Source organism: Balaenoptera borealis (assembly GCF_965194805.1).
Source record: "Balaenoptera borealis genome assembly, chromosome: 1".
Lineage (NCBI taxonomy): Eukaryota > Metazoa > Chordata > Mammalia > Artiodactyla > Balaenopteridae > Balaenoptera > Balaenoptera borealis.
In genome coordinates this window covers 162,191,958-162,217,507 of record NC_138860.1, presented here as the reverse complement: position 1 = coordinate 162,217,507, position 25,550 = coordinate 162,191,958, and the positions used below count along the sequence as shown (strand labels likewise).

Sequence of the window (25,550 nt, the reverse complement as noted above, 5' to 3'; positions counted from 1 at the left end):
TGTGCAGGACCTCTGCCTAGAATGTCTTCTCCCCCACCTTATCCACCTACCAAGACTCAGTCCCATCCTTCAAGGCCAGTTCAGGTGTCACCTCCTCCGGGAAGCCTGCTCAGATCATGCCATGGGACCCTGCAGCTTCCCCAGCACTTGACCCAGCATCTCCAGGAGCTGTCATCCTACCTCGCCTCTTCCTGGTTCTTTCCATGTCTCTCTCCGGCCCCCCTTCCTGCTTCCCCTTGTTCCAAAAAGGGTCCTGCCATCCTTTCACCCTTTGCTGGGTTTTATGGCTGTCGTATTCCCTGCTGGTGCTGTCGTTCCTCGGCTTTAGGCCTTTGCTCAGGCTGGACCCTGCCTCTGCACTGTCCTTCTCCCTTGACATCGTGGCAAATTCACTCTCACCCCTCAAGGCCCAGCTCCAAATTCAGCTACAAGCCCACTCTCCCCTCAACTCCCATCCACATACTGGCTGACTCCGGGAGCCCCGTCCTGCTCAAGTGCACCCAGCTATGTCCCTGCTGCCACCGTGGCCCTTTTCTGCCTTGGGTCTGATGTCCATCTCCCCAGAGGAGGGACCTGTCCTGTGCCCCATCTGTGGGTCCCAGAGCCAGCAGGGTGCTGAGCGGGGCAGGCTGGGTTTGGGGCTTGCGGACCAGACATTGACACTGCCCTTGTGGCACCGCCGTGTGCCAGGTGCCGTGCCAGGCGCCTCACGACACAGCTCCCGGAGCCCTCTCGGCACCCAGGAGGCAGAGCTGGGACAAGCCTGTTCTCGAGGAGGGAGCGGTCCCACCCAGACTGCCCAGGCCCCCAGATCCCACCCGGCCCTGCCCACCCCGGAACCCGAGCTGGAACCACAAGTGACCGCCAGTTCCACTTTGTCTTGCAGTGGAGCGGGACTGCACCCTGGGCCACCAGGAGCCCCAGTGGAAGGAGTTCCGCTTTGACCTGACCCAGATCCCGGCGGGGGAGGCCATCACGGCCGCGGAGTTCCGGATTTACAAGCTGCCCAGTACCCACCCACTCAACCGGACCCTCCACATCAGCATGTTCGAGGTGGTCCTGGAGCAGTCCAACAGGTGCCTGCCCTGCGCCCCACAGGCCCGCTCAAGCCTCTGTCGGAGTGTCCGGCCCAGCCCTGGGTGCCGGGGGGGGACATTTCCCAGAGGACAGAAGGGGACCTTCCTGGGCAGCCCACCCTCAGAGAAGAAAGATGGTTGGCCGGAGGCCTCGTGTCACTGTGGGGAGAGGCCCAGCATCAGTCCTGGATTCAAGTCCCCATCCTACTGTCCTAGCTGTGGGACCATGGACAGGTCACTGAGCTCCTGAGCCTCAGTTTCCGCACCTGTACACGGGCACAGTAACACCTTTGTACGGTAGACACAGTGAGAAAAGCCATGTAAGGCACTCAGGTCAGAGCCGGGCGGGGTAGATGCCCCACTAATGGTCCCCCAGGAGGGCACTGGAAACAAAGGCAGCTGTGCCGGCCCTTGGTTAATTGTTCTTTCGTGTCCACAGGGAGTCTGACTTGTTCTTTTTGGATCTTCAGACGCTCCGATCTGGGGACGAGGGCTGGCTGGTGTTGGACGTGACAGCAGCCAGTGACCGATGGCTCTTAAACCGTAACAAGGACCTGGGACTCCGCCTCTATGTGGAAACAGATGATGGTAAGACTCAGGTCAGCAGCGAACCTTCCCCTGGGGGCTCCTCCGAGGAAGCTGCTGGCGGCAGGCGCAGCTGGAGCCCCTCACGTGGCCCTGGAGGCCTGGCCTTTCCCACCTGTGCCGCTGGGGGATACCTCCACCCCTCCGCGGGGCTCAGTGGGTAGAGAGTGAGGTTCCCGCAGTGCGGGACAGCAGGCGACCCCCTACCGGCCGAGAGTCCCTCCTCTCCTTCTGCAGGACAAACAGTTGTGTTGCTCAGAGTGAGTCCATGTTTTCCCTCCCCAAGAAATGGGAGATTCTTTCTACTCTACGGAGCTGCCTCCTGCACCAGGAGTTTCCGTCCTGGGCTGGGCGAGGGGAAGCGCTCACACCCTCAGGCTCTGAGGCAGAGGCCTGGGTGTGAATCTCGGCTCTGCAGCCTTCTAACTCGGTGACCTTGGCAGGTTACTTACCTTTCTAAGCCTCGGTTTCCTCATCTGTAGAATGAGGATTCACACCTTCATTCCTTTAGCAGGTGTTTGGGGGAGAGCCTCCTGGTGGGCGCAGGGTTGGTGTGTCTGAGGTGCAGCAAGGGGCCACCATGGCTGGAGCACAGGGGACTAGGCAGCGACTGTGAGGAGGTTGAGAGAAGTGGGCAAAATATTAACTATGAAATAAATGTTATTTTATTTAACAGCAGTGGAGGAGGACAGGATCTGATTCAGCTTTTTATCAAACAACCCTCTGAGACACTCCCCCTCCTTCAGTGTGGGCTACGCTTAGAGACTTGCTTCCCAAAGTATGCCATGGGCTGGGGCAGTACCTTTGCAGGGGCAACCTGAGCGGCACCCCTCAGCTGGTGCTCAGGTCCCATGAGCACGTCATGTAGCTCCCAGACACCCTTGATCTGACGGGATGGGAACAGCACTTCACCTCCATGGTCTTCGTCCCCAAAACCCAGAACCCCAGTCTCACCATGAGAAAAACATCAGACAACCTGAAACTGAAGGACATTCTACAGAATACCTGACAAGTACTTCTCAAAACTGTCAAGGTCATCAAAAAACACGGGAGGTCTGAGAAACTGTAACAGCCCAGAGGTGCCTAAGGAGTTGTGATGACTATATGCCAATGTGGGACCCTGGGTGGGATCCTGGAAAAAAGACGCTGGAGAAAACTAATGAAATCTGGGTAGATCGTGACGTTTAGTAAATAATAAGATACCAATATTGGTTCATTAGTTGTGACAAACGTACCATAATCATTTAGATGTTACACTTGCCAGGGGAAACTGGGTCTGGGTATATGAGAACTCTCTGTACTATCTTAGCGTATTTTCTATAAATCTCAACTGCGGTAAAATAAAAAGTTTGTTTATCTTATGTACAAAATAAAGATCCCCTGACTTCAGTGGGGAGAGTAGACTGCGGGGGACAAGAGTGAAGTCAGAGAGGCCCCCGGGAGCCTCGCCGGGTCGAGGTGGGAGCTGGGATGGGGGGTGGAGCGCTTGTCCAGCAGCGGAAATGGAGGAGGGTGCGTGCAGGGAACGCGGGTGATGGGGGCTGAGCCAGCGGGTCTTTTTAATAGGTTTGGTTTGGTTTTTGCCCGAGTTGGGGAAAAATAGACGAGGAGCAGGTTTGAGGTGGGAAGTAAAGAGATGTCCTTCGGCAGGGATGTTGTTGAGGTCGTGGTAGACATCCATGGAAATGTGGTTTCAGGACAGTACGTGCTGGGGACACGCGTGTGGGAACCGCTGACGTGGAGGTGGATCTGGGGACGGGGGGACGGGAGTAGCGCGCCTGGGAGGAAGGGTGACGATGGAGAGGAAGGAGACGGCTCCCAGGCTTCCCCGGAGGGACGTCGCCTCGGGGCCTCCGTGCGCCAGTCCCCGGGTCCCTCCAGTCCCGCCTGACTGTCCGGACCGGTCCCGCCTCCCGCCTTCGCGGCCCGGGAAGCTCGGCGCCTCGCGCCCTCGGAGCGCGGAGACGGAGCGGGGCGGCGGGGAGCCAGCCGGGTGGGCGCGTCACCGCCGGGGGCCCCCTGCCCTGTGACGCGCAGGCGAGGCGCGCACGGCCGCCGCCTGTCCCCGCTGGGCCCGGAGCCGGAGCCCCAGCCGGAGCGGAGCGGACGATGGCAGCCCTGCGGCTCCTGGAGTCTGCGCTCGGCCGCCGGGTCCCCGCCGGCCGCTCGGTGCCCGCGCTGGCGACGGGCGGTGTGTGCGGCTTCGCCAGCAGCGCCCGCGCGCGTGCCAAGTCCTACGCGGACCCCGTGGAGGCCGTGAGAGACATCTCGGACGGCGCGAGGATCATGGTCCGGGGCTTCGGCCTCTGCGCGATCCCGGAGAACCTGATAGGGGCGCTGCTCAAGATCCGCGTGAAGGACTTGACCGTGGTCAGCAGCAACGTGGGGGAGGGGAACTTCGGGCTCGACCTTTTCCTGGGGACCAAGCAGATCACCCTCATCGTCTGCTCGTACCTGGGGGAGAACGCGCTCTGCGAGCACCAGTACCTGGCGGGCGAGCTGGAGCTGGAGATCACGCCCCAGGGCACCCTGGCCGAGCGCATCTGCGCAGGGGGCGCCGGCGTGCCCGCCTTCCACACCCCCACGGCCTACGGGACCCTGGCCCAGGAGGGAGGCGCACCCAGCAAGTACTTAGAGGACGGCCACATCGCCATCCTGAGTCAGCCCAGGGAGGTGAGGGAGTTCCACGGACAGCACTACCTTCTGGAGCACGCCATCACGGCCGATTTTGCTTTGGTGAAAGGGTGGAAGGCCGACCGGGCAGGAAACGCCATCTTCAGGGCCAGTGCCAGGAACTTCAACGTGCCCATGTGCAAAGCTGCGAGAACCTCAGTGGTGGAGACTGAAGAAATTGTGGACCTGGGGTCCTTTGCCCCAGAGGACATCCATGTTCCTAACACTTACTTAGATCGAGGAATACAGGGAGAAAAATATGAGAAAAGAAATGAGCACATAATGATCTGGAAAGAGGATGATGAAATATGCAAGTCTGCAGATAGTATAAGGACACGGATCATCAAGGGGGCAGCTCTTGAATTTGAGGACGGCCTGTATGCCAATTTGGGCATAGGAATCCCTCTTCTGGCCACCAACTACATCAGCCCCAGTATAACCGTTCATCTTCACAGTGAAAATGGAATCTTGGGCTTGGGTCTGTTTCTGCTGAAAGAGGAGGTGGATGCAGATCTCAACAATGTGGGCAAGCAAACAGTCACCCTTCTTCCTGGGGGCTGTTTTTTCTCCAGCGATGAATCATTTGCCATGATTCGAGGCGGACACATTGACCTAACCTTGCTGGGAGCCATGCAGGTTTCCAAACACAGTGACCTGGCTCACTGGATGATACCCGGCAAGAAGGTGAAAGGAATGGGGGGTGCGATGGATCTGGTGTCCAGTACCAAGACCAGAGTGGTGGTCACCATGGAGCACTGCACCAAGGCCAATGAACCCAAAATCTTGGAGTAATGCACCAGACTGTTGACTGGGAATTGGTGTGTGGACCGCTTTGACCGAGAAGGTGAAATCATCACCGAGAAGGCCGTGTTTGACGTGAGAGGACTGACCCTGATCGAGCTCTGGGGCGACCTGACGACGGAGGACATCGAAAAGAGCACAGGGAGAAACTTCGGCGTCTCCCCAAATCTCAGACCCATGCAGCAGGTCGAAACCTAGCCGGAAAGTGAACCTTGGTCCCAGAGCATGTGCTTCTCCCTTTAACCTCCTGGATTGCATCCCGAGAAAGCCGCAATCACATTTCTACATTTCACCAGCATCTGGCTGGCTTTCTCCTGCTGTCCCAGACTGGCTGCCACTGGATAGGCTTTGTTCTCTCAAGAGGGACATGCCTTTAATTAAAAACAAAAGGAAAACAGAGGCATTGACCTTATATGTCCTGTGAGTTCTGAGAAAGCTCTGCTCCAATCACCCTCCTCCCTGTCTGTGATATTTACATTAAATTCTATGCAGCTTGAGATGATCCCATGGGAAAGGTTTCACTGAAGTGCCTACTCTCGTGAGTGAATCATGAAATGTAGGGAAAAGTGATGTGGGAGGAACTGTTACCGAGCCCAAGTTCACTCTGCTCACTGCCTGACAGGCCAGTAAGTCGGGAGATGAGTTGTTGAGACAAGGAAGAACGACTTTAATTGGAAAGCTAGCAGACAGAGAAGATGGCAGACTAGCATCTCAGAAAACCCATCTTGTCCTAGTCCCAATTCAGGCTGCTTTTATACAATCTTGTGGGAAGAAGGAGCAATGATCTTTCTGGCTACTTCCCACTGAACAGGGGTGATGAGGGGGTAATTGTGAAATGGAATTGATCAGTTTTGGGTCAGGAATATTCATTAAAATTTTTAGTAAGCAATACAGTTCTCTTTCTTTATCTACAACTATTTGAACCTGATGAAATCTCTTCTACAATGAAATTTTAATCTCAATACTTATCCTTTTTGAAGAGCAACCTTAAGTCTTCTAAGGGTTCACAAACCCATTGCTCTCTAGGTCTCTCAGGAGTTGGGTAATTTTCTGATGACAGTGGGGCTACTTTAACCCAAGTGTGATGAATCCATGGCTTTACTCCAGCTAACTCGACAGATGAGTGCGTGGTAAGTAATACCACATGTGGTCCTGTCCACCTTGTAGTCAGATGGTGCTCAGGCCCTTGTTCTCTCTAGATTTTAAGGAGGACTCCAGGCAGGAAAGGATGTAAGGCTACCTCAGCTGGATAGGCAGACCTACTGGAAGCAAACTCATGCACAGAGGTTAGTATAGTGCCCGGAGTTTTAACATAATTGGCAACTGCTAGATCTTTCAGAGCATTTATAGATTCTCCCTCCCCGGCAGACACCTGGAATGGCCTACCATACAATATCTCAGTGGGGCTTAATTTGAGCTGCTTCTGGGATCCACTCTGATCCTTGGCAGGGCAACTGACAAGGCCTTATCCCAAGGTAAATTAGTCTCTTGACATATTTTAGCAATGCTCCTTTTTTTTTTTTTTTAATTTATTTATTTATTTATTTATTTTTGGCTGTGTTGGGTCTTCGTTTCTGTGCGAGGGCTTTCTCCAGTTGCGGCAAGTGGGGGCCACTCCTCATCGCGGTGCGCGGGCCTCTCACTGTCGCAGCCTCTCTTGTTGTGGAGCACAGGCTCCAGACGCACAGGCTCAGTAATTGTGGCTCACAGGCCTAGCCGCTCCGCGGCATGTGGGATGTTCCCAGACCAGGGCTCGAACCCGTGTCCCCTGCATTAGCAGGCAGACTCTCAACCACTGCGCCACCAGGAAAGCCCAGCAATGCTCCTTTTTAATATATAATTCATTTTCTCAGTTTTTCCTGTTGATTGTGGTCTCCAGATGAATGTAGCTTCCAATTAATTCGCAGTGCTTTAGATACTTGTTAGGTTATGGTAGAGACAAAAGCAGGCCCATTATCACTTTGAAGGGAGTTAGGCAGTCCAAATCGGGGGATAATTTCCTTAAGGTGGACTTTAACCACTTCAGAGGCTTTTTCTGTCCTGGTGGGATATGCCTCCACCCATCCTGAAAAAGTGTCCACAAATACTAGCAGGTGTCTGAAATTTTCTGTGGCTTGAGGCATTTGAGTCAAGTCTATTTGCCAGTCCTCAATGGGGCAGGTTCCTCTGTGTTGAGTTCCCATCTGGGGAGGCCTGACAGCAGTCTTTGGGTTATTTTTAGCACAAATCATGCAATTTTGAGTGACTTGCTGGTTGGTCTTTTGTAGGTTAGGCCCCATTATATATTTTTGCACTCTGTAGTCCAAGTAAGGGGCTTAAAATCATGTCCCTTTAAAGCCTCATAGAGGAGCTTTACTATGAGCCTATCCATAGTTCGGGATCCAAATCCGACAAAATCCTGCCATTCCCAGAGACCCCCTCATTTGTCTGTGAGTCTTGGGTGTTCCCAAGCCTGCAATTGCCCATTTTCTATCAGGCAAAAGACCCCGCTGTCCTTGAGAAATGACAAAACGCAGATATGTGACTTGTTTCTTACATACTTGGGCTTTTTTCTGGGAGACCTTATATACACAATTGGCCAAATAATTCAGGGTTCTTATGGTATTTTGTAGATACATCATATGCAAGGATTGCTATAAGCAAATCATCCACATATTGGAGTAAGAGTCCTTCATCCAATATTAAGTTTCTAAGATCCCTAGCCAACATTTCCCCAGACAAGGTAGGGGAATTCTTAAATCCTTGAGGCAGGACTGTCCAACAATACTGTTGGACTACCTGTGTTTCTGGATCCTGCCATTCAAAAGCAAACAGCTGCTGTGATTCTTCTGCAATAAGAATGCAGAAAAAAAGCATCTTTCAAGTCCAAAACTGAGAACCAGCTGTATTCTCCAAGAATAGTTGTAAGCAGAGTGTATGGATTAGATACCACAGGGTTCAAATCTTGGACTATTTCATTAATAGCCCTCAAGTCTTGGACAAAGTGATACTCTGTTGAGTTTGGCTTTTTGACTGGGAGGATAGGGGTGTTAAATGAGACCTACAAGGTTTAACCAGTCCTGTTTTCAAACTTTTGGAGAACTGGCTGAATTCCCTTTTGGGCCTCTTGCCTCAGAGGGTATTGTTTTAGATTAGATGTCCCAGTGTTCCTTTTAAATGGAATTTGTATTGGCCATGTATTTTTGGCCTTCCCTGGTGTGCCGTCAGCCCACACTTCCAGCCTTACCTTTTCATAAACCTCTGGTGGGTGCAGGGGAAGAGCTCTGTCTCCTTTTCTGGGGCATCCATGAATGCCATCTGTAGGCTTACCGTGTGCGCTGGTGGGACCCTGATGTCAAGCTGTCTTGGCAAAAAGTTACTTGAGCATTTAATTTACAAGGGAGACCTCAGCCCAAAAGAGGGATTGGACACACCAGCATACATAAGAAACTGTGTTTCAGGGTGAGGTCTCCTCATTGGCATAGAGGTTGTAAGAAAGAACAATTTTGTACTTCTCCAGAAACTGCCGTGAAGTGGATGGATTGAGATGTTTTCTGTGCCACCTTGGTGTTTACCACAGAGATTGTTGCACTCGTATTTATCAGAAAGTCAATCAACTTGTCCCACACTATCAAAGTTACCTGGGGCTCCTGTGGGGAAACTGGAATTGGACGCCTCAAGTTCAAGGGAGCCCCCAGGCTTATTCATTCATCATCAGAGTGTTCCTCTCTTTCTACCATATGAGAGGCTCCAGTCTTTCTCTTATTGTTTTCTTTCTTATTCTTTAGTCTAGGGCAATCTTTTTTCCAATGCCCTTCCTCCTTACAGTAAGCACATTGTTCCCTCCTCAATGGTGGCTTACCTCTCTTCCAGTTACTTGTCTTCCAGGAATCCAATGCTGCTGCCAGAAAAGTGGCATTCCGTCTTGCATCCTCTCACTTCTGTCGTTCCCTGTTGTTGAACACTTTAAAAGCAACATCTACCAATTGAGAAGGGTTCATTCCAACTGCACCATGTAACTTTTGTAATTTTCTTCTTATATCTGGGTACTTTGCCCAATACAGGTCATATTTAGCATTCTCATATTTTCGGGGGTCTCAGGATCTACATCAGTGTAGCACCTATAAGATTGATAAATTCTAGAGACTCTGATGGATCCTCAGTGGGTTTTTGGTGTACCTCCTGAATTTTGTTTAAGCTCTTTTGCCTAGGTGCTCCCTTTGGAAGACCCACTAAGATACACTTCCTATAATGCTTTAGGAGCAGCATACCTCCATTATTAGGCTCCCAGTCAGGCTCAGCAGTAGGAACTATCAGATTTGCTTCTGGAGTTCCATCTGGATCTGCTGGATGAAGCTGGTGTGCTTCCTCTCTAGCCTTGTCAATGACCATCCTTCTTTCATCCCCAGTAAGTATCATATTCATAAGAGTGTGAATGCCCAAGAGGAATGGTAAGTGGCAAAGATAGAAGTGAAAATTTCAGTCACGCGGAGGGGGTCCTCTCAGTAAGTAGGGTTATAGTTTTTCCAATTAAACAAATCTGATGTTGAGAATGGCTTGTGCATCCATAGAAACCCAGCTGGTTGGCCATCTGCATTAAGGCCTCCTATAGGATATTGGTGCAAGGGAAACTGCCCTGCTCCAGAAGTGGCTCCTAGTCCAAACTGGGTGCCCTGTCAGGTCTTAGATGGTGACACCAAACCTGGCCCCTGTGCCCCGGAGGTTAGCATAGGAACTTCTAATTGATCCTCATAAGTAAAGGAAACAGCAGGCGGTGAATATGTTGGTGGCATGTGGGCGGGGGGTGGCCAGAACAACTGCTGGTGCAGTCTGCTCGGCCAGTGGGGGAGCCGGGCTGGCCAGAGGGGGGTGTAAGTTTCAAAATAACATGTCCCCACTCTCACTTTCTCCCCTTCCTCTTGTAGAACAGGTTTTCCCTTGGTTTTCTCTTTCAACTGCTGTACCATAAGGCGGCAGCAGTCTGACTTCTTTTCCTCCTGATACAATAGCATAAATGCTTCTACATACAGAATCTCATCATTTTTACCTGCTCTTTCACAAAACAATTCTAACTGCAAGATCGTCTAATAATTAAGTGAGCGATCAATGGCCATTGCTCGCCTGATCCTAACATATATTGGGCCACACACTATTACAGTAAAATATCATCTCTTCTTTAGTCATAGACCCACAGCTATATTTTGCCCATTTGTTTAAGATACGCCCCAAAGGGCTTTCCTTAGGGACAGATGGAGTATTCCCCATATTTATAAGTTAAATGGGCTTCCCTGGTGGCACAGTGGTTAAGAATCCGCCTGCCAAGGCAGGGGACACGGGTTTGAGCCCTAGTCCGGGAAGATCCCACATGCCGTGGAGCAACTAAGCCCGTGGACCACAACTACTGAGCCTGTGCTCTAGAGCCCACATGCCACAACTACTGAAGCCCACGCACCTAGAGCCCATGCTCCACAACAAGAGAAGCCACCACAATGAGCAGCCTGTTCACTGCAACTAGAGAAAGCCCGCATGCAGCAACGAAGACCCAACACAGCCAAAAAGATAAATAAATTAGATAAATAAAATTTTTAAAAAGTTCAAGAACAACAAAACACAAAAAGCACAAGCAAATTCTAACACCAAAAGCACAAAGAGATTCCATCAAGAATGAATGCAAAACAAAAGCCAACAAACTGGTTCACAAAGCAGGTAGAGTCCAACAACAATTCCCCTCTCCAGCAGGGTACCCCAATCAAATGAACAAATTGGCTTTTCCCTTAAAGGAAAAAAGCCCAAACAGAGGGGAAAATGTTCCCAGTTGTATATACTGGAGCTACTTACCCTACTATGTGAGGCCCATTGGCTCCCAAATGTTGATTCCCCACTTCAGCTGCCCAGCGCTGGGGCAGCCAGTGCCACTTCAGGGAATTTTGAAGGAAAGATCCTTAGGACAAATGGTCCCAGTGGCTGCTAGGGCCTTACCTGAAAATTCCCCAACTGAGGCCAGCCAGCCACAAGCACCAAGGCTCCTGGCCAGCTCACCAAAATTTGTTGCCGAGCCCAAGCTCACTCTGCTCAGCAGACAACAGGCCAATAAATCAGGAGACAAGTTGTTGGGACAAGGAAGAACAACTTTAATTGGAAAGCTAGCAGACTGAGAAGATGGCAGACTAGTGTCTCAAAAACACCATCTTGTCCCAGTCCAAATTTGGGCTCCTTTTATACAGAAGAGGAGAAGAGGGAGGGGACTACTGCAGTGCCAACCAATGGCTTAGCAGGACCACTAGTGGTCACTTGTTGACAGTTGCTTGCTTGGGGGAAGGGCTCACTGTGGCACTGACCAATGGCTGAGCAGGACTGCTTAGGTTGCACCTGCCCCACCCCTATTACAGAACAACTCCACCCAGAGTCTATGTAAGGCACTGTTTTATTAGAACCATAAAAACATACACAATGTGAATTTGTAACTGGGAGAAATGCTGTCTGAATGAAAGATGTTTTTCCTTTGGCCCTTCTGACTTTCCTTCTGGGGCCTTTCATTTTGTCGCTAAGTTTTGTCTCCTTGTAGCCTCACCTCCCCTGCCCCCCACATATCTCCTCCTCATAGCTAAATAGATGTCTCTAGAAGGGAAGCAAGACGGTTTAGGCAGCCAGTAAACTGGTAATAGGGGCAACTGAAGGGGGAGAGACCGTTGGTGCAGACATTTCGCTGGGAAGTCTCCTCTGTGAATAAACAGCTCGCCTGTGTGTGGCCAAAGGCTGCGACTTAGGATGGGAGGAGTTCTACAAACCTGACCAATGGACTTAGATGGGTTTTCTCATCTCAAATCATAGCGTTCCTGTGTCGTCCAGATCAGACACTTAGACCCTTCTTCTCTGTTACGGAGCCTAAACCAGCCTCTTGTTCATACTCCCTTGAAACTCATGAGGGGCAGTGAAGTACTTCATCCTGAATCCACAGTCTCACAAACTAAACAGAAAAAAATGAGTTTCCATTTGCGTGCGTGTGTGCGTGCGTGTGTGCGTGTGTAAGGTTCGAACCCAGGCCTGCCGTGGAGCCCACGTTTTCTCAATGCGGCTCTAGGGCTGCACAAAATGGATGGGAGCTCATAGGTAAGAACAAGAAGCTCCAGCTGGTCAAGGAAGGCCTTTCAGAGAGGTCTCCCTGAAGCCTCACCCTGACGGGAGGCCCGGATCCTGGAGTGGAGAGACAGTGTACCTGAGGGGACAGCCACAGAGTGTCAGGGGACCGTGACCAGGCGGGCAGTGGATGGACGTCATTGAGTGGACTGTGCAGCACCTTCTGGGGCTTCCGGGGAAGAGGACCTGATCTGCCCTGCATGGTGGGAGACGTCCTACAGCAGCAGCCTGGGACAGGCAGAGGTTCTAGAAGCAGACGAGTTACAGGACTGTTAAACAGTAGAAAGAAGGAAAAGCACTGAGTTCCTACTTCTCATGCGGTGAGGAAATACCCTGTGGGACAAAAGCACACCTGGTCACAGCTGGATCCCCTCCAAGGGTTTCAGCCAGGCGTCCTGATTGTCCTTCAACGTGGCACTAGGGTCACATCCATGACCGCAGGCTGAGGTGGGGCAGGGGCTGCAGGGAAGGGGCAGGTGGCACCAGAGCAGAAAGAGGCCTTGGGGAGAGATGGGAGCAATCTTGGCCTGGCCCAGGGGGAGGGGGCATGAATCCCCAGGGATGGGATAGGTCAGGGGAGCTGCCAAGACATCCGGGCCCTGATGGGGTGGTCTCAGAAATGGGGGGAGGCTGGAGGTGTCGGGGGCCTTCCTGGCCCAGAGGAGCAGCATCTTCACCTGGACCTGCGTGCGGGGGGAGGCCACAGTGTGGCCCCCACCTCGAGGTGTGGCCACACATCCCACGTCTCTCACAGAGGGGACAGCATGCCTGCCAGCACCCTCACAGGTCAGGTCTAGAGGCAGGGACCCTGGGCCTCAGAGGTTCCTGAAGTTCCTGCTTCTGCTTTCTGGAAAGGGTCCTGCCAGAGCCAGGCAGCCTGGGGGCCAGCACCTGGACAGCCGGGGCCTGCCCTGTGACCCAATCTCTCTGCGCCCAGGAGACCCCAACACGATCCTTGACCAGACAGTTGCACAAAGAAAAGCCTACAGTGAACACGGCCTCGGGAGCACCGAGGGTCCCCCTGGCCTCTCCGTGGACCGGGCTCTCCAGGGACTCACAGGACACGGCGGCTGCACACACAGGCCCGGAGGGCTGCCGGGCCAAGGCCGCCCCACGTGCCCACCAGGTGTGGGGCTCCGCTCCAGTGCCGCGTGGACGACAGCCGCCCCCCTGCCCCCGTCGCTCCACGGCCTCCTCCTGGTGCGCTCACGCGCCTTTCCCTCTGTGGCGGGGCTGCTGTGTGTCTTGTGGCTCTGCGTCCTCACGGGCCTGCTGTTCTTCCTCGTGACCCTAACCTGCCATGACCCAAACTCCCCGAACGGCTTCTCCCTGGGCCCCTTCCAGTGTCAGCTCCTGTCTCAGCAGGGTCATCCCTGAGTGGCACCTCTGATGGGCCCAGTGCATGTTTGTGGCAGGTGATGTCATAGGTCAAAGGTTAGTCTCTGGTCGATTAGTTGTTTAGTCAACTCTGGCGCATGGACTCAGGGCTAAAGCACAGCTGTGTAAGGGCCGGCGATGTCCTTGACCTGTAATGTGCAGTGGAGGATCATGAGACCCACTAATAGAACACATATGTTTATGTATGTGCACATGTGTACACTAGCTATATAAATGCACACGTGTGTGTACACATACATATATGTGCATGTGTGTATATGCCTGTGCATCACTCTTGCAACATTGGGGTGAAATGTACATGGAAGTGGGATGTTCCGCCCAGTGTTATAAGAAACATTAACAGTGAGCTTGTAGTCATCCCCTGTTGTTTAGTCTGAGAAAATTGCACAGGGAAAGGAAATAAAGAGGTTCTGTCACATTCTCATCTTTATGATGAAAGCCAGGAAATAGATGTCTAAAGATGAACTAATATCTAAGTATTCAGATGTATCCACTCAAAGGAATTTTATACATTTGAAATGTTCATAGTTGAGACTTAACAAGCGAGAAAATGTTTATGTGGAAAAATTGGGAAAAATACAGACTTCTTTCTTACGCTCACAATTTAAATTAACATATGAAAATATCCCAGAAAAATGAAAATGATGCGTTGTAGCAGGGGAGGGGTTTTATGGGTGATATTTTTTCTAAGTTTCTTTACAGTTGTTATATATCACTTTGACAATTAAAAAACAAGAGGTCATTGGAACTACAAAGAGGTACAGGAGGATAGTTTTATCGGTGGAGGTGACTTCCAGGGATAACCAGTGTGTTTCTCCGGCGTCCTCAGGCTTTAAGCAGCTGCGGGTAAAATCCCAGTTTTACAAGCATCACTACTCCTAGGCTGAGGCCCCCGTCATGTCTCTGCCCACAGCCTTTTCTCTCTTTCTTCCTTTTCAAACCACAAACCCGCTGGTTCAGAACTTAAATGGATAAGAAGGGCTCTGGAATTAGATGCAGGTGTTTGAACGTGGACTTGGGGTAAATGTCTCTGTCTGCGGAGTCTGGGGTCTCTTTTGGGGGCATCGGGACAGTGAGTGGCCTGCTCTTGGGCGGTACTCAGCAGAGCAAGCACTGAGTCCTGGCAGCCGCTCCCGCCAGCCGGGTGTTGTAAATCCTACACTGATCCCCAGAAAGGATGGGGTGGAAGGTAGAACTCGGGCCGTGGAGCCCCGAGATGGGTGGGAACCCTGGTTCTGAGAGTGTCCGGTAGTGGAGCTCTGAGCTGTCACTGAGGGGCTCTGATGTTTCTCAGGGAAATGATGGGTCTGGCGTCACCATGAAGACTGGTTGAGATCATCACGTGAACTGACTGAAAGCTGTAAAGCGCTGTCACCACTGGCAGTGCCCTGGACCGTCACTAATCCCAAGTCTGTGCTCACGAGGACCCTCCCCCTCTCCTGCAGACCTGCCCGCTGGGGGCTGGGGCTGGACTTGGGACTCGGGTCTTCAGAGGAGGAAACCAAGGCCCAGTGGGTCCCCTGCAGCCTCAGGCTCCGTGCTCCTGGCCCGCCCACAGAGAGGTCCCTACTCTGTCCCCGTGCAGGGCCCCACCCTCGAGTGACCGCCCTCTCTGCTCTCTCTGTCTCAGGGCGCAGCGTGGATCCTGGCCTGGCCGGTCTGCTGGGGCAACAGGCACCGCGCTCCAAACAGCCTTTCGTGGTCACCTTTTTCAGGGCGAGCCCCGGCCCCGTCCGAGCCCCTCGGGCGGTGAGGCCCGTGAAAAGGAGGCTGCCGAAAAGAACCAACGAGCTGCCGCCCCCAAACAAACTGCTGGGGATCTTCGGTGAGGTTGGGGACCAGGTGGTGGGGACAGAACCCTCGTGGCCTCAGTGGGGTCAGGCTGATGGTCAGTCACCCAGCCACCTTTCCTGACACCACTTTGCCCCTGCACCCTGGGGACCAGCCACTGCACGGTCATCAGGGCTCTGAGCATCTGCCCTCGCTGCCCCTGCCGCCCTGAAGTCCCTTCCTGCCCGCCCTGGCTCACCACGGCCCCCTCATCCCCCCGGTCAAAATCAGGTGCCCCTGGTGGCCCTCGGTGCTGCCCCGGGCGCCCTGCAGGATCCAAGCGTTCGTGTGAAGGTGTCCCCACCAGACCAAGCCCCTCGGGACCAGAGCCCCCTGGCGCCCTCCTTTCCTTCACGGGGAGCCAGGCTTTGCTTGGCCTCAGTGGGAGCCACTTATCCTGTGGAATGGGCGTGGCTGGAGAGGCGGATGAGGTCAGGGGTGTCTCCGGAGGAAAGGAGGAGGGGCTGCTGGACGGCAGAGGGTCCCCGGGCTGCTTATTGGACCACCGGGAGTCACAGGCTGAAAGTCAGGGGAGGCTGGGCTGAGTGTGGGGTGACTGTGACCACGGGGAATCATCTGGAGCCATCGAAGGTTCTTGACCTGGGTCACGGCGCCAGCAGAGCTGCAGAGATGGGCTTTATGAGACCAAATGGGTTAGTTTCCCATCATTCATTTATTCAACAAATAAGCCCATTAGGGCGTCCCCCGCCCCGGGAGCTCCCCGTCGTAGGTGAACAGAGCATGACCCCCAGAAAAGACCTTGTCCCTTCTGTCCCCCGCAGACGACGTCCACGGCTCCCACGGCCGACAGGTGTGCCGTCGGCATGAGCTCTATGTCAGTTTCCAGGACCTTGGCTGGCTGGTAATTCCTGACTCTCCTTCTTTCCTAAATGACAGTCCCCACCTTGAAGATGGCAAGTGTATGTCCAAGAGGAGGTAGAATCATGGGGGATTTGGATTTTCTTGGTTTATTTTCCTCTGTGTTTTTCCAAGTTCTCTAAAGGGAGAATGTGTTGCTTTTGTAGTGAAAAGTGCTTTTTTGTGAAAACCATGAAAATGGAGACTGTCTGAATCCTTAGCCATAAAATGTCAGAGCAGCAGCAGGAAAACTGAGGCCAGGGTGGGCAGTGCCTCTGGCCTCTGCTGTGACTGGCAGTGGGCTGGGGAGGACGAAGCTGAGCGCTGATGGCGCATGAAGGGGACGGAGATCGTGCCCAGCCCTGTCTGCTGAGGGTCTTCGGGTGGATGTCAGGCCTCTGGGGGAAACTGCCCTGGGAGGGGCCCGAGGGTGGGGTGATGGGCCCTGAGGCTGAGGGAGGGTAAGGGGCAGCCCTGAGTTGTGCTGTGACAGGTGCTGGACTGGGGGGCTCGGGAGGGGCACATGGGTGGGACTCACCTTCTCCCATTACCTGCCCCCAGGACTGGGTCATCGCCCCCCAAGGCTACTCAGCCTATTACTGTGAAGGGGAGTGCTCCTTCCCACTGGACTCCTGCATGAACGCCACCAACCACGCCATCCTGCAGTCCCTGGTCAGTACCGCGTCCCTCTGCCTGGACGCCCAGGGGAGGGGTTTGCGGAGGAGAGGGGCGCGTGCAGCCAGCAGGTGATGGCAGCACTGCTGTGTCAGGGAGCTTTCTCTACATGGAAACCTTTCTGTGTGCATGTGCAGTGAAATCCCACAGCTGTGCAGCAACTGGTCCCCGTGTGGGGCACCCCCAACCCGTGCACCTGAACACACGTGCACTAGACTCTTGCTGATCGGTGTGCACACGTACACACGTGCACGTGGGGGACTTTCACGTCCATGCGGTGGGTACCAGACTTATAAAGGCCTGCCGGCTGGTGGTCAGAGGCACAGCCCGTGCATGATAGGCGGGCATCCCACATGGCTACTTGTGCCCTCGGAACACACACGTGCACCATGTTCACTGGCGCGTTCGGCCTCCTGTGTGTCACACACGCCCTCAGGGTCGAGGTGGGGGGTGACACACGTGTGGGTTCTGCCCCCTCTTCCTGTGCAGGAGTCACCAGGTACCCCGTGCCCTTCTGGTTTCCCCTCCCGTTCCTTTCCCGTTGGCTCTTTTTTCTGGGTCCCTCTCGGCTCTTTGTGTCTCTACAGGCTTTTGATGCCCCGATGTCTGGGGAAACTTTAAATGCTGAAAAAGTTTCTAATAGGAACACTGTTGCTGCTGCTTATTGCTAAGTGTTTTAAATGTTTTTTTGTGCTGAGGCTTCTTTCTAGAACATTGACCTGGACACTCTAGTTACAGGTTGCTCAAGGTGATACCCTAGAGCAAATGAGTTAAGAAGGCAGCATGGACCCCAGGATAATGCCTCCTTTCCCAATGGTCACATGGGATTTGCTGGACCCCTGGGGAGCTGCCTTCCTTGAAGAAGGTCAGGGGTGATGGAGCCTGTCCTGGCAGCAGGCTGCTCAGAGCTGGGGCTTCTGGGGTAAGGCTGGGCTCTGGGGACCGGGGGCCAGGCTGCTGGACAGGGGTCCCCATGAGACGGCTTCGCCCAGATCCTGCTCAGCGGCCTCCGTGAGGCCTGGGAGGTCCTGGTGGATGGAAGCAGGTTCCCTTTTCCCTCCAGCCCCTGACAGGCTGGGGAGCTGCCTTCCGGGCCCTTCCACGTGGGGCCCCGATGAAGAGTCCACGGTGAACAGCAGCTCATCCTGCCGAGTCTCCAGATAAATATTTTTGTAGAGGCTGCAAGAGCTCACTCAGTCGGGCTGTCTTTAGGGGCAGAGCTGTTTGGAGGAGGGTAGCAGGATCCCCGTGCCAGGTCCCAGTCGTGCCGCGGCCTCGGCCTCAGCCATGGAACTGGGCAGGTGACTCGGTCCCAGTGCCCTCAGTGGTCATCTGCCCAGAACAATCCCTGCCTAGAAATTGTTACGAGGGGTTGGAGGTGCTTTGAGAAACAAGTGTCGGACACCCCAAGGGTGAGCTTAGAAGTCTGGCCGCTAGCAGGTGTAACACGGACCTTCACCGGCTCCCAGTCTGGAAGGGGAGACGGACCAGAAACAGCTCATGCGGACAAGACACTATCAGGGACGTTGCAGAAGCGCAGGGAGGGGAAGGGAGCAGAGGGGACGCCAGGGGCGGCGCTGCAGGGGCGCAGGCAGGACCTGGCACACGTGCCGGGGACCAGCAGGGTCAGGGTCGTCCTGTCTGAGGGGAGGGGCTGTGACAGGAGCCACAGGTGCCCAGGCTGGGCCTGAGGGCAGAGGCGGGGTGGCCAAGGGGGGCGGGGTCGGGGCAGAGTTCGCGCCAGCACCTGCCGGGCTGCGGGGCGAGATGGAGCCGAGGAGGGGCGAGCGGCTGGAGCCCGGGCGGCAGGAGCTGGGGGCTGGGACGGGGTCCCCGCGGCTCTCACGCGTCTGCCTGCCGCCCCCTCCCCGCCAGGTGCACCTGATGAAGCCTGACGCGGTCCCCAAGGCGTGCTGCGCGCCCACCAAGCTGAGCGCCACCTCCGTGCTCTACTACGACAGCAGCAACAACGTCATCCTGCGCAAGCACCGCAACATGGTGGTCCGCGCCTGCGGCTGCCACTGAGGCCCCGCCCCGCCTGCTGCGCCGCCCCTCCCGGGTCAGCTCAACCCTCCGCAGGGGGCACCCCCAACGCCCTCACAGCTCAGGCAGGGCGGCAGCCAGGGCGCCCCTCCGCTGCCCACATCCTGCCAGGGGCTGGTCCTCCCCAGGCCCCTCTGCCCCGCCCCCGCCCGGCGCCCGAGGCGGTGGTGGAACTCTGGCCTGGTGGTCTGCGTCCGCAGCAGGGTCCTACCCCAGCCCCCTCTCCAGAGGCACGGGCTGACCGTTCTTTGCGGTTGGCAGAGCCCTGTCTGAGGACCTGCCCTTGTCCACTGCTGGCCCAGCTGTGGGCGGACGTGGGACGAGCTCAGAGGCACCTGGAGCCCAGGATGGCCACCCCAGGCCCTTCACCATCCACAACGGGGTCTGGGGATGTGTAGACAGGTCCTGGTCCATCTCCAGTTGCCTGCCCTTCCCAGGTGCAAAAGTGGGCATTTCTGGGCACTTCTGTTAGAGTGTGGAGTTGCCCTTGGTGTGCTATATTTGTGGATCTGAATTACCAAACCGCTGGCCATAAGGAGGCATGTGGGTCACCTCCAGAAAGAGCTAAATGAACAGCATGATTTAGGGCTAAGACCGATGGCATTCATCTTCCCTGTCTTCCTCCCTTGACCTGCCTCTGCTGTCTGCGGAAGACATGCAGTGCGCCGACACTTTAGGGAAACAAAAAATCTTGGGGGCGTTATTGACCCCATCTGGTCACCATGTTGAACCATCAGGAGTTCAGCTCTGTGGAAAAGTTATCTTTTTGCTGAGCCAAGTACGGTGGATACGGCGGGTGGCCCAGGATGACAATGCCCAGCACGGGTGACATAGTTTCCCGTAACCTTCTGCACGGCAGTCATCAATAATCAACCTTGATATTTTTTCTTTCAAATCTGGATGGAATTTCAAAATGACCAGCACAGAACTCCAGGTGGCCACCACCAACAGATTAGAGTTGGCATGTGGAGTGAAAACTACCTGCCATCTCCTGCTAAGGAGCGATCCACTGCCCCCAGTGCTCTGGGACACTGGGCAGCCTGGGGCCAGGCGTGGAGCGAGGGCAAGGCTTGTTAGCACCTGCCCCCGTCCAGAAGCTGTCAAAAACAGACTGGTCACCCAAGTCTGCGTCACCCTGTGTGCCCAGGAGCCCTGTCCTGTTTCTTGGGGCCTGTGAGCCAGAGAAAAGGCCCCTGTCCCAGGGGAATGACAGGCAGCAGTTAAGCTGAGCTGGGTGGGGAGGTTCCCGGAAACCACTGCTCTCCTTGGAGCGGCCGCCGGCAGTTGGAGTGTTTATTTGATTTCTGACTTGGTAAGCCTGTAATTTACCTGGTGGAGCAGACTGCGTCCAGCTGCCCGAACCCTGAAATACTGTGTCATTAAAAGCAGAGCCTGGGCCCGCCCCAACCCACGGGCACAGCCCAGGACGTGCAGCCCTGGAATTCACTCTGCGCCCCAAGGAGGGGCTCCGGGAGCGCAGGTCTGGCAGCAGGGGTGGAGGCTGGGGCCTTGCTGCAGGACAGCAGCCCCTCCGCCTGGACCTGGGAGGGCCTCTGGGAGCCAGTGCACAGGAAGAGACCCTCCCCATGGACAGAGGAAGGTGGTGGTCTCCTCTTTAGCCTGGGGCTTTGAGCTCAGGCTGGCAGTGAGAGCACCAGGTACCAGCCCAAGTGTCAGGAGACCCGTATTCTGGCTCCAGCTCAGCCACTGACCTGTCTGATGTCTGGGCAAGTGCCCCCTGATTCAGGCTTCAGTTTCCCGTCTCTGGCAAGAGGACATACAAGGACTCTCACATCTCCAAAGGCTGTTCCAGCCAGAGAATCTGCCTGCCACTCTGGCCCTCTCCTCTCAGAGAGCCAAGACATGGCCTGAGCACCCAGTTGTCCTAGGACTTGAAACCTGCCATTTCAGGGCCTTATTCAGAGCTCTCTCCTCCCAACATCAAGGGCAGTGGAGGCTTGGAAACTTTTGACAAATGTCAATGTTAGGTTTCTTCAGTGCCTAAGCATGTAACCTGGCATGGTTTGGGGCACCAGGAAAGTTTATGAAGTGAATGTTTTGAAGATGTGGACTGCCCTGCCATCAGAGGTGTAGAATAAAAGGAACACAGGATTGTGATACGACTCCCTTTTCGTGCAATAAAGCCAAAAGTCCTGCAGTCATGGCCTTCCTGACACTTTTAGCACCTTCAGCCATCCAGGTGGCCACCAAATGAAATCAAATAGAAAAGGCTTCAGAGAAGGGAGACAATTAAGGACAGAAAGCTGATGAGGTGGCAGTGGTCAGTCACTAGGCCCACCTCGTTTATCTGGTTGCCCTTGGCAGTCTGGGTCACATTCAAGGCTGCACATGAGAAGCATAAATAAGGGCGGTCAACTCAGGCCCACTGGCGGCAAAGTACACGCTGCCAGAGAGGGTGGGCCCAAAGGAACAGCGGCGCCTGGGGCCACGCTGTGTGGGCACACTGCTCTGTCACCTCACCCCTGGTGCACATCTTCATAACCGAAGCATGATCCTGGCCCAGATGCCAGCCCATCGGGCGAAGCCCTATTCTTGTGTGTCTCTATGTAGGGAAGTAGGTGACATTCTTCAAGAAATTCCCTGTAACTTCATAGGAAAGGAAGCTGTGACAGGAGAGGGTGAGCTCTGCAGCCAGCAGACCCGCTGGCAACAAGCCCTGGCTCTGCCTCTTGTTGATCTGACTACACTGCGCACCGGGGAGCCGGCTTCTCCCTCTGCAGAACGGGCTACTGGCTCTGCCCTGGCAAGGCCAGCAGGGGGAGCAGGGCCGTCCGGAGCACTCGGCACTGGGTCTGCACACCTGCACTGAATGAATAGCATTATTAGTGGCCTTATTCTAAGTGAATTTGCAAACGTGGGCCTCTCCCGTGTGCCTTCCTATTAAAACCCACTCCTCCCAGAATGTGTCCTTGGAGGTGCTGCTGTACTTACTTCAAAGCTGTGCTTTTCCTAAAAAAATAAAAACTTGGTAGTCTCCTGGGGTGAGGTGTGGACTTGCTCGCCCCTCCGTGGGGTGGGGGTGGGGGGTCGCGGCCGGCAGAGGACATGGCAGCGCTGCCCCCTCCCTGTCCTCCCACGGCCCTGCTCACTAGTGCAGCTCAAGGGAAACTTTCTGGGGTTTGTCTCCTCACTGGGAAGCCTTGAGCAAGCATTTGGCCCTCTTTTAAAAAAAAAAAAAAGTTTTTCTCACTTAAGAAAATATTACATGTGTGTCGGGGACACTCTTGAAAATCAAAAGCAGAATACAAACACACACAATCTCACCACATGGAGACAACCGGTGTTAATAATTCCTTCCAGGCTTCTTTCCTTAGCACATTCCTATCGGTCTCTTTATATAATATATGGGTATTCTACAAAGTTAGGATCGTACTCTATGCACTGCTTGGTGATCTGAATTATTCAATCTATGACATATTTTGAACATTTCTGTTATTAAATATTCTTTGGGAACATAGTTTGCAGTAGCACTCCATCCCTTGACTTCTGCCTTAGTTTTGTCACTTACAAACCAGGGCTCACTATTCCTTCCCCGGAGGGCAGGTGTGGGCCCCCCGATCCCATCACCTGCAGCCCTGGCCCAGCATCGGGAAAGCAGGGAGCCAGGGCATGGCCACCAGGCTGGCCATTAGCCCAGAACACCTGGACCAGGCACCTCAGCCCTGAGGCTTAGGTCACCACCTGCACAAGGGTCACAGGTGATTACCGTGCAGCAGCTTCTGGGGAAGCCCTTACACAGGACAGGGTGAGCAATCGGCCCCTGATGACCCCCCAACCAGCCTCTCCGGCCAGTCCACTGGTCCCACCTTCCCAGGGCAATCAGGGAGGTCCAGTGACATAGCCCCCCCGCCTCCACCCTGCCCTTGTTTCACAAGGGCTTTGTGACCAGTCTTCCCTCCTGGGGCCTCAGGCCAGCCTGCTCCCCATCCCCACATCGCCCCTAGGGCCAGCCATGCTGACTCTGAGTACTTCACACACATTCCCTTGTCTCCTGGACATCACACCAGCCCCGAGAGGCTGGCATTCTCCTGGCCTCACTGCTGCGTGTTCTGACAGCCACAGCTGACCACCAGTGAGAGGAACACCTCTGTTAAGTAGTGAGGACCCCGGCCAGGAATACTGCAGCAGTGGACCCCAGCCCCGGGAGTGGACCCCAGCCAGCCAGACGGGACAAAGCCCCACCTGAAGGCAGAGAGCCAGGCTGGCACAGGGCGGCAGAGGGGGGCCTAGCATCCATCCCTCCGCAGGAACTGACCTGGGGGCACTGGGGCCAGCAGGCTGCCCCACCCCCCGACTCAAGCTGATCTCAGCCCAAAATGAGAACACAGGCTGAGGGAACCGGCCCAGCCCAGCAGTTTCTGAATGTTGAGACTCGATCCAGACAGCCAGTCGCAGGCGGCAGGGGAGCAGGTGGCAGCCCTGGAGGAGGTTTCTGGTGACTGAGCACCTGACGGGGCTCAGCCTCGGCACGGCGGGTTGCTGTGAGGTGGCCTGGCCGGCCAAACACTGGTGTAGGTGAGAGGCGAGCCTAGAGCAGGTGACAAACCGCAGCCTCAGAGCTCAACTTCCAGGTGCGACTGGGGGCGGGGCAGGAACCGCCTCTGGCTTCTTGTACCTCGCCAGTACCAAGCTCACGGCCTGGCAAAAGAAGGGCCCTGGACTCTGCTGTAATACAATTCTGACTATTGGTTCAACGAATGAACAATAAGTGAACGGGCCGCTGAGACTGACCACTGTGCCCATTAGACTCAAGACCAGCAGGTGTGAGGGCAGGAACGGAGCGTGGCTCACCCACCTCGCCTGCCGGGCAGCAGGTGAGAGACAGGAGACAGAGGCACTTGGGCAGCAGCTCTGACCTCTGCTGCCCTGCAGTGGTCTGACAAGGGTGTGCCTTCTGGGCCAGCCTGGAGGGGAGGGAAGCAGCAAGGGAGGTGCTACGGTCTGTCATCCGTTGCAGCAGGACACGTCAGTCACAGGTGCAACCTCTGAAAACACCTGGGACCTGGCTGCGTGGCAGCAGTACCAGAACTAGGATTGATTTTACCGGAAGATACAGCCAAGATCCACACAGGTGGGCCCAGGAGAGGCCCTGGCCTGGAAAGGGCACGCACAGCCGTCCACGGTGGGGAGGGCAGCACCCTGGCCCACGGCCCCACTTGGGGAAGAGCCAGAGGCGGCCCAGGCCGTGCCTGCAGAGGAGCTGCCCCACGCTGACCCCAAGGGCGGGCCAGGACACAAAGCCCTGCTTGCTGCAAACGGGACACCTTGGCTGCCGGTTCCCCGGGCTGACAGCTCCCCTCTCACACGTACTCCCCACAGTCGGAGATGATGACCTTCTGCTTGGGTTTCCCGTCCTTGCTGCCCTGGGCCTTTGCAGGCAAAACAGAAGAGGAGGAATCAGGGGAGGGAGGGAGGGTGGAGAGGAAAGGGCAGCTCAGGATACCCGCCCCCCAGCAGCAGCCGTGGCCTCTCTCTCCAGGCCCTGGAGCCCCCGCTCCTGCCCTCCCACATGGCTGTGCCCCGGGGGCCCGGGCGGCCGCCCACCTCAATCTGCCGCACGACGCCCAGGCCTTCCGTGACCTCCCCAAATACCACGTGCTTGCCGTCAAGCCAATCCGTCTTGTCACATGTCAGGAAGAACTGGGAGCCGTTGGTGTTTGGGCCAGAGTTGGCCATGGAGAGCAGGCCTGGGGGAGAGAACGACCACGTCGGCCCCCTCCACCCTGCTCCCGGCCCTCAGGACGTCTGGGAGCAGAGGGAGGAGCGTAAACGCTGCTGGGATGTCTGGCCCTCAGAGGATGCCTGCGCACACTGCCGTCAGCCTTTCAGTCAGGCAGGCTCAGACTCTGGGACGTACAGAGTCTTGGATGCCTTGTCTTCCACTCAACTGACAGTCAATGAAACGCTAAGCATGGTTGTTCCAATCATTTTATACTGGTTTGTCCTTTCATTAATTCATTCAACAAATACTTATTACTTCATAACCAGGTACGTGTTGAACCCTGGGGACACTGGTCCCAGCCCTGGTGGAGCCCACAGTCTAGCGGAAAAGAGTCACTCACAAGTTAAATATTGATTCATCTCAGGAATGTAAGCTTGGTTTAATATCCAGAAACCAATGTAATAAACCGTATCAATAGAATAAAGGACAAAAACCACATAATAATCTCAATAGATGCAGGAAAAAAATCCAACACCTTTTCATGATAAAAACACCCAACAAACTAGGAATAAAAGGGAACTTCCTTAATCTGATAAAGGATATCTACAAAAAACACATAGTTTTCCAATTCTAGGTATATACTTAAGAGAAATAAATACATACGTCCACACAAAAGCCTATATATGAATGTTCACAGCAGCATCATAATAGCCAAAAAATAGAAACAACCCAAATGTCCATCAACTTATGAATAAATAAACTGTGGTATATTCATAAGTGGAATATTAATCGGCAATAAAAAAGAATGAAAT

General features: G+C 54.6%; 1 protein-coding gene and 1 pseudogene across 3 annotated transcripts in view; both read left to right on the top strand.

The window, feature by feature from the left end:
* The window catches only part of LOC309627165 (bone morphogenetic protein 8B-like), a 44,334-nt gene extending 25,057 nt beyond the window's left edge, over window positions 1–19,277 (top strand). The window contains exons 2-7 of one of the 2 annotated variants that reach the window (XM_082388881.1): window positions 887–1,076; window positions 1,516–1,664; window positions 15,280–15,474; window positions 16,262–16,341; window positions 16,899–17,009; window positions 18,888–19,277. In XM_082388881.1, the coding sequence (XP_082245007.1) occupies window positions 887–1,076; window positions 1,516–1,664; window positions 15,280–15,474; window positions 16,262–16,341; window positions 16,899–17,009; window positions 18,888–19,037 (875 nt within the window). In that variant the 3' untranslated portion in view covers window positions 19,038–19,277. Of the gene's footprint in view, window positions 1–886; window positions 1,077–1,515; window positions 1,665–15,279; window positions 15,475–16,261; window positions 16,342–16,898; window positions 17,067–18,887 lie in introns of both variants that reach the window. The other variant, XM_082388882.1, reaches the window with a different exon arrangement.
* Window positions 3,771–6,654, top strand: LOC309627064 (succinyl-CoA:3-ketoacid coenzyme A transferase 2, mitochondrial pseudogene; annotated as a pseudogene). Its single transcript has one exon. The product of its transcript is annotated as a succinyl-CoA:3-ketoacid coenzyme A transferase 2, mitochondrial pseudogene (transcript).
* Window positions 19,278–25,550: the final 6,273 nt, after the last annotated feature.